The 16,504-nt window shown below is 53.7% G+C and overlaps 1 protein-coding gene across 2 annotated transcripts in view; it reads right to left on the reverse strand.

Annotated features, from left to right (window-relative positions):
• usp8 (ubiquitin specific peptidase 8) overlaps positions 1-13,931 on the reverse strand; it is a 63,068-nt gene extending 49,137 nt beyond the window's left edge. The window contains exons 1-3 of one of the 2 annotated variants that reach the window (XM_072470275.1): positions 13,819-13,931; positions 9,105-9,268; positions 478-622 (exon numbers count right to left, since the gene is read on the reverse strand). In XM_072470275.1, coding sequence (XP_072326376.1) covers positions 478-622; positions 9,105-9,208 — 249 coding nt within the window. In that variant the 5' untranslated portion in view covers positions 9,209-9,268; positions 13,819-13,931. Of the gene's footprint in view, positions 1-477; positions 623-9,104; positions 9,269-9,912; positions 10,031-13,818 lie in introns of those variants that run through there. The other variant, XM_072470276.1, reaches the window with a different exon arrangement.
• Between the last annotated feature and the right edge of the window lie 2,573 nt (positions 13,932-16,504).

The raw sequence follows: 16,504 nt of genomic DNA on the forward strand, positions 1-16,504 counted from the left end.
GTTTCTTCCGGGTGCTCCAGTTTCCTCCACAGTCCAAAGATGTGCAGGTTAGGTGGATTGACCATGCTAAATTGCCCCTTAAGTGTTCAAAAGGTTGGGTGGGGTTAGGATGGGGGCGTGAGCCTAGGTTGGGTGCACTTTCGGTGGGTTGGTGCAGACTCGATGGGCTGAATAGATTCCTTCTGCATTGTAGGGACTCTTATGAAATTCTATGAAAATGTATCCCAATGGTCAAAGGCTGTTCAATACTTTCCAGATCAAACTACATAGACAGTTGTTTACATCTGGCAGTTTTCTAAAAAAAAAAAAACTCCCAAAGGGACTATATTAATTACAGAAAACATGAGAGCAGCATCAGCAATAAGTCACAAGAATGCAAAGACTCCGCGTGTGTTTAACTTTGACAACTATATGAAGAGTGATATATGATATTGATGCAAGCTGCACAGAAATGCATAAAACAGAATAGCCAATTACCTGCTGGAGTTTGAAATCAGCTCTTTTCCGAATTAGATCGTACACAGCCAGGTACTTCATGTAAAGGACGTATGCTTTTTCCTCATCTCTATCCAACCTACACTCTTCTGCAGCCTTGAAAATTTTACAGGCACTAGTAACATAGCTGAAAAATAAAGGAAAATGATTCAGAGAAAAACATAATTCTTATAGGTTACAATAGCTTGAACACTGCAAACAATCTTTCTTTGACAAAGAGTAACTGGACTCAAAAAGTTAGCTCTTTTCTCTCCCTACAGATGCTGCCAGACCTGCTAAGATTGTCCAGCATTTTCTCTTTCGTTTCAGATTCCAACATCCGCAGTAATTTGCATTTAAACAATCTTTCTTCTCCATCAGCGTTGACAAAAATGCTTCAATGCATTACAGTATACTTCGAATTTCTTAATCAGGACATCAAGTTGTATTAAAGTTTCACCAAATGGTTCCGTTCAGGCAATACTGAGCAGGACGAGCCAGATCTGATTTCCCATTTGTGTAGTTAGCTAAACTGAGCTGGGCAGCACGGTGGCGCAGTGGGTTAGCCCTGCTGCCTCACGGCGCCGAGGTCCCAGGTTCGATCCAGGCTCTGGGCCACTGTCCATGTGGAGTTTGTGCATTCTCAGTGTTTGCTTGGGTTTTGCCCCCACAACCGAAAGATGTGCAGGCTAGGTGGATTGGCCACGCTAAATTGCCCCTTAATTGGAAAAAATGAATTGGGTATACTAAATTTATTTTAAAAAAAGATAAACTGAGCCGAGGGAGGTAATACATGGTTGAATTCCATTGCCTTGATCAGGCGAAAGCGTCTGATATTCTGGGTTATAAGGACTCCTTTACCTCTTCCCAGAGTGTAGGTTTAGGACTTCATGGGCACATTCCCCATTTTAGACGTGCTTATACAAGATGAATAAAATTAAAATTAAAGGCAGCATGGTAGCACAGTGGTTAGCACAGTTGTTTCACAGCTCCAGTGTCCCTGGTTCGATTCCCGGCATGTGTTTCCTCCGGGTGCTCCGGTTTCCTCACACAGTCCAAAGATGTGCAGGTTAGGTGGATTGGCCATGCTAAATTGTACTTAGTATCCAAGGTGGTGAGGTCTGGTTACTGGGATTGGGTGGAGGCTTGGGCTTAAGTGGGGTGCTCGTTCCAAGAGGCGGTGCAGACTCGATGGGCCGAATGGCCTTCTGCACTGTAAATTCTATGATTCTATGAAAATGCATTTTCAATATCTACAGTTCTTGTATTATCCAAACTGCAGCACGAGGTAGTGGGCTCCAATATTTGTGGCCCAGAATCCCAGCACAATGCAGCGGAGGGCTGAGTTCATAACTGGCATCCAGAATGAAGGTGAAACAGACTTGAATTCAGCCATTGAGGAAGGCTCTCAATAATATTGTGCTGTTGACTTCCGGTTGCAGCTATGCGGAGCTAAGTCACACGTTCGGCAGCTCCCATCAGAAACTGACTTTTGGGCTCTTTTTAGGGGCCCCAGCGGCATTTGTTCGACGGTTCCCAGTGTGGGAAGGCGACAGTACGATTCCCCCGGCATTGTATAGATTGGACCAGGAGTGGAGGGGTGAAAAAAGTGATTTTGGTGCAGCAAAAAGTGCGAGGGAGGGGAACCAAGATGGCAGCGGGTGGAGACCAGGCAGCGTGGGCGCAATGGTTGCAAGAGCAGCAGGAGTTCCTCAAGCGCTGTTTTGCGGACCTGAAGGCAGAGCTGCTGGAGCCGATGAAGGCATCGATCGATAAGCTGGTCGAGACCCAGAAGGCCCAAGGGGCGGCGATCCGGGAGGTGCGGCAAAAGGCCTCGGAGAACGAGGACGAGATCTTGGGCCTGGCGGTGAAGGTGGAGGCGCAGTACAAGAAGTGGCAAGAAAAGTTCGAAGACATGGAGAATCGGTCGAGGGAGAAGAACCTTTGGATTCAGGGACCCCCGGAGAGAGTGGAGGGGTCGGATGCTGGAGCATATGTGGTCACGATGCTGAACACGCTGATGGGCGCAGGAGCTTTCCCGAGGACCCTGGAGCTGGATGGGGCTCACCGAGTCCTGGCGAGGAGGCCCAAGGCCAACGAGCCACCACGGGCGGTAATGGTGCGGTTCCACCGCTTTGTGGACAGGGAGTGTGTCCTGAGATGGGCTAAAAAGGAGCGGAGCAGCAGGTGGGAGAATGCAGAGATCCGTATATATCAGGACTGGAGCGCGGAGATGGCCAAGAAGAGGGCCGGGTACAATCGGGCCAAGGTGGTTCTGCATTGGAAGGGGCTGAAATTCGGGATGCTGCAGCCGGCGCGAATGTGGGTCAGGTTTAAGGACCGACACCATTACTTTGAGACGCTGGAGGAGGCGTGGACCTTTATCCAGGCTGAAAAGTTGGACACGGACTGAGGGTTTGTTGGGAGGGGGTGCCGAGGGGGGGGGGGGGGTTATTGTGGTTATTGTGTTTTGGGGGATGCTCTGTTCTGTTTTCTTTGGTGCTGGGTGGGGTTGGGTAAATGGTTCTAAGTGGGAATTGTGAGAGAGTGTGGGCGTCGGTGTTTGGAAGAACGGGGCCCCGCTGAGGAGGAATGGGAGGCCCGACGTGGGGGAGCGGAGATAAGGCCGCAAAAGGGGGCTGCGCCAGAGGGCGGGGCCGGTTTGGTGGAAAGCACGGGTTTTTTCCCGCGCTAGGGAAGGAAGGGGGCGGGGCCGGGGGGAAGGGCGGTGTTGGAGAGGAGCGCATGCTGACTGCCAGGAGGGGGAGGAGAGATTCTCACACTGGAGGGTCGACAAAGGCCTGGGTCAGCAGGAGGCAGCTGACTTACGGGAGTGCCATGGGAGGAGGACCAAGGGGAGGAACTGGGTTGCTGCTGCATTGGCCAAAGGGGAGCTGGAGTTCGGAGAGGGAGTCGGGGCGGAGGTCCGCCGCCTGGGTGAATGGAGGATGCGGGAGACGCGGACACGTGGCTGGCCTACTTATGCTCCAGGACACACATTTGAAGGTGGCAGATCAGGTTAGGCTGAGAAAGGGGTGGGTAGGGCAGGTTTTCCACTCTGGGTTAGACGCGAAGAATCGAGGGGTGGCGATCTTGGTGGGGAAGCGGGTGTTGTTTGAGGCGCTGAACATCGTGGCAGATAATGGAGGACAGTATGCAGAGGGTGCGGGTGGTACTAGTGAATGTATACGCCCCGAATTGGGACGATGCCGGCTTCATGAGGCGCATGTTGGGTCGGATTCCGGACCTGGAGGCAGGGAGCTTGATATTGGGGGGAGGGGCTTCACCACGGTGTTGGACCCAGCACTGGACCGCTCCAGGTCCAGGACGGGTAAAAGGCCGGCGGCGGCCAAGGTGCTATGGGGGTTTATGGACCAGATGGGGGGGTGGACCCATTCGGGGGGCAGGGAATTTCCCTTTTTTCCCCACGTCCATAAAGCCTACTCCCGGATAGATTTCTTCATTATGAGTAGGGCACTAATCCAGAGTGGAGGGCATGGAATATTCGGCCATAGCCATCTCGGACCACGCCCCGCATTGGGTGGAGCTCGAGTTGGGGGGAGGAGAGGGCCCAGCGCCCACTGTGGCGCCTTGATGTGGGACTGTTGGCAGATGAGGTGGTGAGCGGGTGGATCCGGGGGTGCATTGAAAGATATTTAGAGGCTAACGACAATGGGGAGGTGCAGGTGGGGGTGGTCTGGGAGGCGCTGAAGGTGGTGGTCAGGGGAGAGCTAATCTCCACTAGGACCCATAAGGAGAGGAAGGAGTGGAGAGAGAGGGAGAGATTGGTGGGGGAGATATTAAGGGTGGACAGGAGGTATGCAGAGGTCCCCGAGGAGGGATTACTCAAGGAGCGACGAAGCCTCCAGGCCAAATTCGACCTGTTGACTACCAGGAAGGCAGATGTGCAGTGGAGGAAAGCGCAAGGGGCGGTGTCCGAATATGGGGGGGGGGGGAGAGAAGGTGAGCCGGATGCTGGCACATCAGCTTCGGAAGCAGGAGGCAGCGAGAGAGATTGGAGGAGTTAGGGATAGAGGGGGGGAACACGGTGCGGAGTGCGGTGGGAATAAATGGGGTATTCAGGGACTTTTAGGAGGAGCTGTATAGGTCTGAGCCCCCGACGGGGGAGGGAGGGGATGCACCGATTTTTGGCTGAGGTTCCCGAGGGTGGAGGAGGAGCAGGTGATTGGGCTCGGGGCACCGATTGGGCTGGAGGAGCTGGTTAAGGGGTTGGGGAGTATGCAGGCAGGGAAGGCCCCGGGGCTGGATGGGTTTTCGGTGGAATTCTACCGGAAGTACATGGACCTGTTGGGCCCACTACTAGTGAGGACTTTCAATGAGACGAGGGGGGGGGGGGCCCTGCCCCCGACAATGTCCAGGGCGCTGATCTCGCTGATCCTGAAGCGGGACAAGGACCCATTACAGCATGGGTCATACAGGCCGATCTCGCTCCTCAACGTCGATGCGAAGCTGTTAGCGAAGGTGTTGGCTACCAGAATTGAGGACTGTGTCCCGGGGGTGATTCACGAGGACCAGATGGGATTTGTGAAGGGTAGGCAGTTGAACACCAATGATCGGAGGCTCATCAACGTAATTATGATGCCTGCAGTGGAGGAGGAAGCGGAGGTAGTGGCTATGGACTCGGATAGGTTGGAGTGGGAGTATCTTTGGGAAGTGCTGAGGAGGTTTGGGTTCGGGGAGGGGTTCATCAGTTGGGTTAGGCTACTTTATGAAGCTCCGGTGGTGAGTGTAGCCACGAACCGGCGGAGGTCAAAATACTTTCGGCTGTACCGGGGGACGAGACAGGTGTGTCCCCTATCCCCCTTGTTGTTCGCATTGGCAATTTGGCAATTGAGCCTCCAGGAACTGGAGGGGACTGGTTCCGGGGGGGGGGACAGCGGGTGTCGCTGTATGCCGATGACCTGTTATTGTATGTGGCGGACCCAGTGGAGGGGATGCCAGAGGTTATGCGGATCCTCAGGGAGTTTGGGACTTTTCCGGATATAAGCAACTAAAGACCGGCGAGCCTCACGTCGGTTGTGGGTAAAGTCTTGGAGGGGATTATAAGAGACAAGATTTATAATCATCTAGATAGGAATAATATGATCAGGGATAGTCAGCATGGCTTTGTAAAGGGTAGGTCATGCCTCACAAACCTTATCGAGTTCTTTGAGAAGGTGACTGAACAGGTAGATGAGGGTAGAGCAGTTGATGTGGTGTATATGGATTTCAGCAAAGCGTTTGATAAGGTTCCCCACGGTAGGCTATTGCAGAAAATACGGAGGCTGGGGATTGAGGGTGATTTAGAGATGTGGATCAGAAATTGGCTAGCTGAAAGAAGACAGAGGGTGGTGGTTGATGGGAAATGTTCAGAATGGAGTTCAGTTACAAGTGGCGTACCACAAGGATCTGTTCTGGGGCCGTTGCTGTTTGTCATTTTTATCAATGAATAGAGGAAGGCGCAGAAGTGTGGGTGAGTAAATTTGCAGACGACACTAAAGTCGGTGGTGTTGTCGACAGTGAGGAAGGATGTAGCAGGTTACAGAGGGATATAGATAAGCTGCAGAGCTGGGCTGAGAGGTGGCAAATGGAGTTTAATGTAGAGAAGTGTGAGGTGATTCACTTTGGAAGGAATAACAGGAATGCGGAATATTTGGCTAATGGTAAAGTTCTTGGAAGTGTGGATGAGCAGAGGGATCTCGGTGTCCATGTACATAGATCCCTGAAAGTTGCCACCCAGGTTGATAGGGTTGTGAAGAAGGCCTATGGAGTGTTGGCCTTTATTGGTAGAGGGATTGAGTTCCGGAGTCAGGAGGTCATGTTGCAGCTGTACAGAACTCTGGTACGGCCGCATTTGGAGTATTGCGTACAGTTCTGGTCACCGCATTATAGGAAGGACGTGGAGGCTTTGGAGCGGGTGCAGAGGAGATTTACCAGGATGTTGCCTGGTATGGAGGGAAAATCTTATGAGGAAAGGCTGATGGACTTGAGGTTGTTTTCGTTGGAGAGAAGAAGGTTAAGAGGAGACTTAATAGAGGCATACAAAATGATCAGGGGGTTAGATAGGGTGGACAGTGAGAGCCTTCTCCCGCGGATGGAAATGGCTGGCACGAGGGGACATAGCTTTAAACTGAGGGGTAATAGATATAGGACAGAGGTCAGAGGTAGGTTCTTTACGCAAAGAGTGGTGAGGCCGTGGAATGCCCTACCGGCAACAGTAGTGAACTCGCCAACATTGAGGGCATTTAAAAGTTTATTGGATAAGCATATGGATGATAATGACATAGTGTAGGTTAGATGGCTTTTGTTTTGGTGCAACATCGTGGGCCGAAGGGCCTGTACTGCGCTGTATCGTTCTATGTAGGGAAGAGTGAGCTCTTTGTGATACACCCAGGGGACCAGGGAAGGGAGATAGACGAGCTTCCGCTGAAGAGGGCGGAAAGGAGCTTTCGGTACCTGGGGATCCAAGTGGGTAAGAGTTGGGGGGCCCTGCACAAGCTCAATTTGACGCGGCTGGTGGAGTAGATGGAGGAGGAGTTGCCACTGTCGTTGGCGGGTAGGGTGCAGTCGGTGAAAATGACGGTCCTTCCGAGGTTCCTCTTTGTGTTCCAGTGCCTTCCCATCCTGATCCCCAAGGCCTTTTCTAAACGGGTCAGCAGGAGCATCATGGGATTTGTGTGGGCAAATAAGGCCCCGAGGGTAAAAAGGGTGTTTCTGGAGCGTAGCAGGGACAGAGGAGGGCTAGCGTTGCTCAATCTATGTGGGTACTACTGGGCTGCCAATGTGGCGATGATCTGCAAGTGGATAATGGAGGGGGAGGGGGCAGCGTGGAAGAGGCTGGAGATGGCGTCCTGTGTGGGCACGAGTCTGAGAGCGCTGGTGACGACACAGCTGCCGCTCCCGCCGACAAGGTACACCACGAGTCCAGTGGTGGTGGCGACTCTGAAAATAGAGGAGGAGATAGATGGGGGGTCTATGGGCTGATGCCTGGGTAGGGTTAATTCTTCCTCTTCTTGCGCCAGGCTTAGCCTGATACAATTTAAGGTTCTTCACAGAGTGCATATGACAGGGGCGAGGTTGAGTAGGTTTTTTGGGGTAGAGGACAGGCGTGTGAGGTGCTCGGGGAGTTCAGCGAACCACGCCCATGTGTTCTGGACGTGCCCGGCGCTGGATGGGTTTTGATGGGGCTTTGCGAGGACTGTGTCTCAGGTGGTGAACACCCGGGTCAAGCAGATTTGGGGGTTAGCATTATTTGGGGTATTGGATGAGCCGGGAGTGGAGAAAGCGAAAGAGGCCGGTATTCTGGCCTTTGCGTCCCTGGTAGCCCGGAGGATTCTGCTACAGTGGAAGGATGCGAAGCCCCCAAGCGCAGAAGCCTGGATCAGCGACAGGGCAGGGTTCATTAAATTGGAGAGGGTAAAGTTTGCCTTGCGAGGTTCTGTGCAAGGGTTCTTCAGGCGGTGGCAACCGTTCCTAGACTTTCTAGCGGAACGTTAGGAGGTGGTCAGCAGCAGCACGGGGGGGGGGGGGGGGAGGAAGAGTTTCAGGTAGGTGTTTGTTATTGTTTCATGGGGGGGGTTCGTACATTGGGGAATTCGCAATATAAGTGTACGATGTTGATCTGTGTGTTTTATGCTTTTCTTTTTCTGTAAGGGGGGGGGTTGTTGTTGAAAATTTGCTAAAATTGAATAAAAGTATGAAAACAAAAAAAAATATTGTGCTGTCACACAATTTGGAACCAGATGCTGCAGGACATCTGCTCAACATTACTGTGGAATAATGGTATGATGCAGCAATATATGTGGAGTGACTTCATCTTAAACTGCTTATCCACTGTTGCTCCACTCCATAGCCAGTGTACTATAATTTGTTCTGTTAAATCATTTCTCCCAGTGCAGTGTTCCTTCCTGACGCTGTGTTCCGGTTATTCGATTGCCTAAAGTTCTTTGAACACCGTGGCCTACAGTATAAGTTGGTAAACGGCACTTGCCAATCTGCACTTTTAGTACATTGTACCTATTGCAAAAAAGATGTTTCTGCAGAGCATAGGTAACACCAGGGCAAACTGACTAGTCTACCGATGATCAGATTCCAGCATTTTGTTTGGAAGAAATTTGGGGGTTATCCTCACTTTTCCATTCCAACACATTCTTTCGTCACCCAACTAAGGCCAACAGTGCAGAACACAGCCTGCATCGCAAACCTCCAGATTTCACAACATTCACACAAAACGTGATTTAATTAAAATACAGTTTGTGATTCAAACCCTAAGGGAGCCAATCAATCATTGAATCATACAGTACAGGAGGCCTTTCAGAAAAACATAGCAGTTGGTTCTTTAAAAAGCTGTGTAATTAGTCCTCACCTTGGTCTTTACCCATAACCCTGAAAATTTTCCACCTTTTTAACCATTTCTTCCAATTTCCTTTTGAGAGTTACTTTGAATGTGTTTCAAACAGTGCATTTCTGATAACTGATTAAAAAATACTACTGGCACAAGTCAATTAATTTGTTCTTTGGTGAATGTTTCTGGTTTGATTGGTTCAGTTTTCCTCAAATATCACAGCCTTGTCAGATATTTATTTAGAGTTTAAAAGGAGACATTTGAATGCTCATACACATTTCCTTACTTTTTGGTGCTTTTCTTTTCCAGTTTCACTTCTGCTTTCTTATTGAGGTCAGCCAGGCAAGTAGACAGATACAACTCTTTTGCATCACTTGATACTGCAGGCATTTTGAAGAAACGCTGGTCTTTCCTCTATTGTTTTAAACAACAAACTAATTTGCACACTGCCTACAGCAGAAACAGAAGAAAATCATTTAGAGTACATAAAACACTCTTTTCCATGCTCTCATTTTTCTATGGTTCTATAAAAACCTGGAACCGAAAGCCAGCCTCAGTAATGGTGATGACAAAACTACCATTGATTGTTGTAAAAACCCATCTGGGTCACTGATGTCCTTCAGGGAAGGAAATCTGCCGCCCTTACCCGGTCTGGCTTAAAAGTGACTCCAGACCCTCCGCAATGTGGTGGACTCTTAACTGCCCTCTGAAATGACGTAGCCAGCCAGTCAGTCCAAGGGCAATCAGGGACGGGCAACAAATGCTCAAATTCCATGAAAGAATAAATAAAAAAATGATGGTTCTGCTCCTATATCTTACGAACAATGCAAGAAATTGATTTTCGGGGGAAAATATTTTCACAATAAAATATCATTCCAGAGGGTCAAGTACTGAACACAAACTTCACATCCTAAAGTTTCTCAGATCACAAGCATATTTTGGCCAGCATACCAAATTCAACATTAGTCCTATTGGGCCAAAGCTGGGACATGCCCACTCAAGGTAAAGCCAATTCCACTGTTACTCAATGACAAGAGAGCAGTCCTGCTCAGTGATCACTGTTAAGTAGAAATAACTTTTTAAATGAAACAAACCTGAGTAGTAATTAATAGACGAGGGAATTAAGATGCTGCCCGAGGTCTGGCGACATCTGTGCAGAGAGAAGAGTTAACGTCGAGTTCAAGATGATGTTTCTTGGTACCTAATGCACTTCAATAGCAGAGAGGAACCTAACTGTTTTAGATAACAGTGAATTAGAATATCCGGAGGTCTTGTTCATCGTGACCGGGGACTCCCGGCACTGGCACCTGGCCAACCTCAAGAGTGTTCTGCCAAAATTTCACCAAATCTCCTGTCCCACCAGGAGGCCCAACATCTTTGACCACTGCTACACAAACATCAAGGGCGCCTTCCATCCCCCAACCACACTGGAAAATCGGACCACAAGACAGTGCGCCTTCTCCCAGCCTATAAGCGCAGGAGAATCCGGTTAAGGTTATGCAATGCTGGTCCAAGGCAACAGAAGAGTTCCTATGCAACTGCTTGGAGTCGGTGGACTGATCCATATTCGAGAACTTTGTGGCCAACCTAGGCGACCATGCCACCATCATCACCGACTTCATCAGTAAGTGGGTTGGTGATTGCGTGCCAAATAATGTAGAAAGTGCATACCCCAACCATGGTTTAACCGGGAGATCCACTGCCTACTGAAGTCAAGGTCTGAGGCCTTCAAGGCAGGCGACCCTGACCTATACAGGAAATCTAGGTACAACCTCTGAAAAGCGATCAGTGACGCCAAGAGACAATACCAGACTAAGTTAGAGTCACAGACTAACGACACGGACTCTCATCGGTTGTGGCAAGGCTGGAGCAACACAACGGGCTACAAGGCAAAGTCGAGTAGAATCTCCAGCAACAGCGCACCTCTCCCCAATTAACTCTTTTTTAAAAATTTAGAGTTCCTAATTCTTTTTTTCCCAATTAAAGGTAATTTAGCGTGGTCAATCCACTACCGAGCACATCTTTGCGTTGTGGGAATGAGACCCATGCAAACATGGGAAGAATCTGCAAACTCCACACACTGACCCGGATCCGGATCAAACCAGGTCCTAGGTGCCATGAAGCAGCAGCGCTAATTACTGCGCCATCGTGCTGCCCTGTCCCCGATGAACTCAATACATTTTATGCTCGTCTCGAGCAGGAAGCCAACAAACCTTTGTCAACTGTCCCAACAGCCTTGGACACTTCCATACCCAACGTCACAGCCTCCGAAGTCAGATTGGCCTTCTTGAAAGTGAACACATGGAATGCAACAGGTCCTGAAGGAGTCCTGGTCGTGCACTCAGATCCTAAGCCGGCCAACTGGCAGGTGTGTTGCAGACATCTTCAACCTCTCCGTATTCTGTTCCGAGGTTCCCACCTGCTTCAAGACGACCACCATCGTACAGGTGCCAGAAAAGAACCAGGCAACGTGTCTCAATGACTACCTTGACATCGATCATTATGACATGCTCCGAGAGGTTGGTCATGAGACACATCAACTCCACTGCAATTCACATCCCGCCACAACACAGCAGATGCCATCTCCCTGGCCTTACACCCATCCCTGGAGAATCTCGACAACAAGGACATCTATGTCAGGCTCCTATTCATTAACTACAGCTCCATCTACAACACCATAATCCCAGTCAAGCACATATCAAGACTTGGCTCCTCGACTTACTGACCCATAGACCACAATCAGTAAGGATAAACAACACCTCCTCCACGAAAGTCCTCAATACCGGGGCTCCGCAAGGCTGCGTACTTAGCCCCCTACTATACTCCAAGTACACATACGACTCTGTGGCAAAATTTGGCTCCAACTCCAAGTTTGCTGATGACACAACCGTAGTGGGTCAGAAAGAGAACCTAGTGGCATGGTGTAATGAGAACAATCTCTCCCTCAATGTTAGCAAAACTAAGGAGCTGGCTATCGATTTGAGGAAGCGAAGTACACACCCCTGTCAGCATCAATGGTGCCGAGGTGCAGAAATGCATCAATGGTGCAGAGGTGGAGAAGGTTAACAGCTTCAAATTCTGAGGTGTACACACCACCAACAATTTGTCTTGGTCCGGGGCGGCACGATGACATAATGGTTTGCACTGCTGCCTCATGGATTCAATCCCGGCCCTGGTCACTGTCCCTGTGGAGTTTGCACATTCTCCCCGTGTCTACGTGGGTTCCACCCCTCAACCCAAAAAGACGTGCAGGGTACGTGGATTGGCCATGTTAAATTGCCGCTTAATTGGGTACTCTAAATTACCAAAACAAATTTGTCCTGGTCCACCCATGTCGATGCTATGACCAGAAAAGCACAACAGTGTCTATACTTCAGGAAACTAAGAAAATTTGGCATGTCCACATTGACTCTTACCAAATTTTACAGATGCACCATAGAAAGCATTCTATCTGGCTGCATCATAACTTGGTATGGCAACTGCTCGGCCCAAACCACAAGAAAGTACAGTTACAAACACAGCCCAGTCCATCACACAAACCTGCCTCCCATCCATTGACTCTGTCTACAACTCCCGTTGCCTCGGGAAGGCAGGCAGCATAATCAACCTGCCACCCAGATTATCCTGTCTTCCCGCCTCTTCCATTGGGCAGGATTTACAAAAGTTTGAGAACACGCACTAACAGACTCAAAAATAGCTTCTTCCCCACTGTTACTAGACTCCTGAATGACCCTCTTATGGACTGAACTGATCTCTTCACGCATCTTCTCTAGATTAGTACTACACTCTGTATTGTCACACAATGTCTGTGTATTTACATTGTGTATTTATCTTATGTCCTACGTTTATCACATATGGAATGATCTGTCTGGATTGGACGCAGAACAATATTTCCACTGTACCTTGCTACACGTGACAATGAATCTAAATCTACATCAGAGACACAGTGCACACAAAGGTATTTAAAGGCCGACATTCCCTAATAATCGAGCTTGTATCAGCTTGTGGCGCATCATACACAAAAATCTCATCTTCACACTATACGAGGAATTGCCTGTCACAGCTCAACAGCTCCAAGGGGTTTGGCAAATGTCAGGCAGCTAGTGCATGTAGGAAGCACTAGTTCCAAGTATTTTAGTCGAAGCATTTGTTCAATAGTAGACACCAATCCATTCTCCCCATGTTTCCCTGAGTTTCTCCCCCACAACCGAAAGATGTGCAGGGTAGGTGGATTGGCCACGCTAAATTGCCCCTGAATTGGAAAAATTGAATTGGGTACTCTAAATTATTTTTTTAAAATAGTACACACCAACAAAAATTATGGTAAGTTTCTACCATTTTTTGAAACATTGGTCACCTCAGTTCAAGGCATAAATTGCAATGCTGGTAATGATTTGGGCCCCACACCTCAGGAAGGACATACTAGCACTGGAGCGGGTCCAGCGGAGATTCACACGGATGATCCCAGGAATGGTAGGCCTAACATACGATGAACGTCTGAGGATCCTGGGATCATATTCATTGGAGTTTAGGAGGTTGAGGGGAGATCTAATAGAAACTTACAAGATAATGAATGGCTTAGATAGGGTGGATGTAGGGAAGTTGTTTCCATTAGCAGGGGAGACTAGGACCCGGGGGCACAGCCTTAGAATAAAAGGGAGTCACTTTAGAACAGAGATGAAGAGAAATTTCTTCAGCCAGAGAGTGGTGGGTCTGTGGAATTCATTGCCACAGAGGGCGGTGGAGGCCGGGACGTTGAGTGTCTTTAAGACAGAAGTTGATAAATTCTTGATTTCTCGAGGAATTAAGGGCTATGGAGAGAGAGCGGGTAAATGGAGTTGAAATCAGCCATGATTGAATGGTGGAATGGACTCGATGGGCCGAATGGCCTTACTTCCACTCCTATGTCTTATGGTCTTTAACAGTTAAGACAGACTTTGGATTGACAAGTGAATCACAGGTTACAGGGTGACAGAGACCACAAGCAGATATGATCTTACGGAGTGGTGGAGCAGGCTCAAAGGCCAACTCCTGCTTGCTTCATTGCTGTTTACATCCGGTCCTAGTCATTGTTAACCAGAGTAAAACCAGAACATGGCCCATCCCTGCCGGTGCCAGACCCCAGACCGCCGCCTCCCCCCATCCCCCTCCGGGGCTCCCCCCATCCCCCTCCCCCTCCGGGGCTCCCCCCCCCCTCCGGGGCTCTCCCCCCCCCCCCCCCCCCCGCTCTCCCCCCTCCGGGGCTCCGCCCCGGCCCCGCTCCCCCTCCGGGGTTCTCTCTCCCCCCCCCCCCCCCCCCTTCCGGGGCTCTCTCTCTCTCTCCCCCCCCCCCCCCTCCGGGCTCTCTCTCTCTCTCTCTCCCCCCCCCCCCTTCCGGGGCTCTCTCTTCCCCCCCCCCCACCCCTCCGGGCTCTCTCCCCCCCCCCACCCCTCCGGGGCTCTCTCTCTCCCCCCCCCCACCCCTCCGGGGCTCTCTCTCCCCCCCCCCCCCCGCCACACCCCTCCGGGGCTCTCTCTCCCCCCCCCACCCCTCCCGGGGCTCTCTCTCTCTCTCTCTCTCCCCCCCCCACCCCTCCGGGCTCTCTCTCTCTCTCCCCCCCCCACCCCTCCGGGGCTCTCTCTCTCTCCCCCCCCCCCCCACCCCTCCGGGGCTCTCTCTCTCTCCCCCCCCACCCCTCCGGGGCTCTCTCTCTCTCCCCCCCCCCCCCCCGGGGCTCTCTCTCTCTCCCGACCCCCACCCCTCCGGGGCTCTCTCTCTCTCTCTCCCCCCCCCCACCCCTCCGGGGCTCTCTCTCTCTCCCCCCCACCCCTCCGGGGATCTCTCTCTCCCCCCCCCCACCCCTCCGGGGCTCTCTCTCCCCCCCCCCACCCCTCCGGGGCTCTCTCTCCCCCCCCCCCCCCCCACCCCTCCGGGGCTCTCTCTCCCCCCCCCCACCCCTCCGGGGCTCTCTCTCCCCCCCCCCCCCACCCACCCCTCCGGGGCTCTCTCTCCCCCCCCCCCCCACCCCTCCGGGGCTCTCTCTCCCCCCCCCCCCCACCCCTCCGGGCTCTCTCCCCCCCCCCCCCCCCCACCCCTCCGGGCTCTCTCTCTCCCCCCCCCCCCCCCGGGGCTCTCTCTCTCTCCCCCCCCCACCCCTCCGGGGCTCCCTCTCTCTCCCCCCCCACCCCTCCGGGGCTCTCTCTCTCTCTTCCCCCCCCCCCCTACCCCTCCGGGGCTCTCTCTCTCTCCCCCCCCCCCCCCCCCGGGCTCTCTCTCTCCCCCCCCCCCCCCTGGGGCTCTCTCTCTCCCCCCCCCCCCCCCGAGCTCTCTCCCCCCCCCCCCCGGGCTCTCTCTCTTCCCCCCCCCCCCGGGGCTCTCTCTCTCCCCCCCCCCCCCTCCGGGCTCTCTCTCCTCCCCCCCCCCCCTCCGGGGCTCTCTCTCTCTCTCTCCCCCCACCCCTCCGGGGCTCTCTCTCTCCCCCCCCCCCCCCCCCCCGGAGCTCTCTCTCTCTCCCTCCCCCCCCCCCCCCCGGGGCTCTCTCTCTCTCCCCCCCCCCCACCCCTCCGGGGCTCTCTCTCTCTCCCCCACCCCCCCGAGCTCTCTCTCCCTCCCCCCCCCCCCCCCCGGGAGCTCTCTCTCTCTCTCCCCCCCCCCCCGGGGCTCTCTCTCTCCTCCCCCCCCCCCTCCGGGCTCTCTCTCTCTACCCCCCCGGGCTCTCTCCTGCTCTCTCTTCCCCCCCCCTCCGGGGCTCTCTCTCTCCCCCCCCCCACCCTCGGGGCTCTCTCTCCCCCCCCCCCCGGGAGCTCTCTCTCTCTCTCTCTTCCCCCCCCCCCCCGGGCTCTCTCTTTCTCCCCCCCCCCCCCACCCCTCCGGGGCTCTCTCTCCCCCCCCCCCCCCGGCTCTCTCTCTCTCTCTCTCTTCTCCACCCCCCCCGGGCTCTCTCTCTCTCTATCCCCCCCCACCCCCCCCCCGGGGCTCTCTCTCTTCCCCCCCCCCCGGGGCTCTCTCTCTTCCCCCCCCCCCCGGGATCTCTCGCTCTCTTCCCCCCCCCCCCCCGGGGCTCTCTCTCTCTCCCCCCCCCCCCCCCGGGCTCTCTCTCTCTCCCCCCCCCCCCCTCCGGGGCTCTCTCTCTCTCCCCTCCCCCCCCGGGGCTCTCTCTCTCCCCCCCCCCCCGGGGCTCTCTCTCTCCCCCCCCCCCCCCTCCGGGCTCTCTCTCTCCCCCCCCCCCCCCTCCGGGGCTCTCTCTCTCTCTCTCTCCCCCCCCCCCCTTCCGGGGCTCTCTCTTCCCCCCCCCCCACCCCCCTCCGGGGCTCTCTCCCCCCCCCCCACCCCTCCGGGGCTCTCTCTCGCCCCCCCCCCACCCCTCCGGGGCTCTCTCTCCCCCCCCCCCGCCACACCCTCCGGGGCTCTCTCTCCCCCCCCCACCCCTCGGGGCTCTCTCTCTCTCTCTCTCCCCCCCCCACCCCTCCGGGGCTCTCTCTCTCTCTCCCCCCCCCCCACCCCTCCGGGGCTCTCTCTCTCTCCCCCCCCCCCCACCCCTCCGGGGCTCTCTCTCTCTCCCCCCCCCACACCCTCCGGGGCTCTCTCTCTCCCCCCCCCCCCCCCCCCGGGGCTCTCATCTCTCTCCCGACCCCCACCCCTCCGGGGCTCTCTCTCTCTCTCTCCCCCCCCCACCCTCCGGGGCTCTCTCTCTCTCCCCCCCACCC

The sequence above is a fragment of the Scyliorhinus torazame genome, chromosome 12 (genome assembly GCF_047496885.1).
Source record: "Scyliorhinus torazame isolate Kashiwa2021f chromosome 12, sScyTor2.1, whole genome shotgun sequence".
Taxonomy (NCBI): Eukaryota; Metazoa; Chordata; class Chondrichthyes; order Carcharhiniformes; family Scyliorhinidae; genus Scyliorhinus; species Scyliorhinus torazame.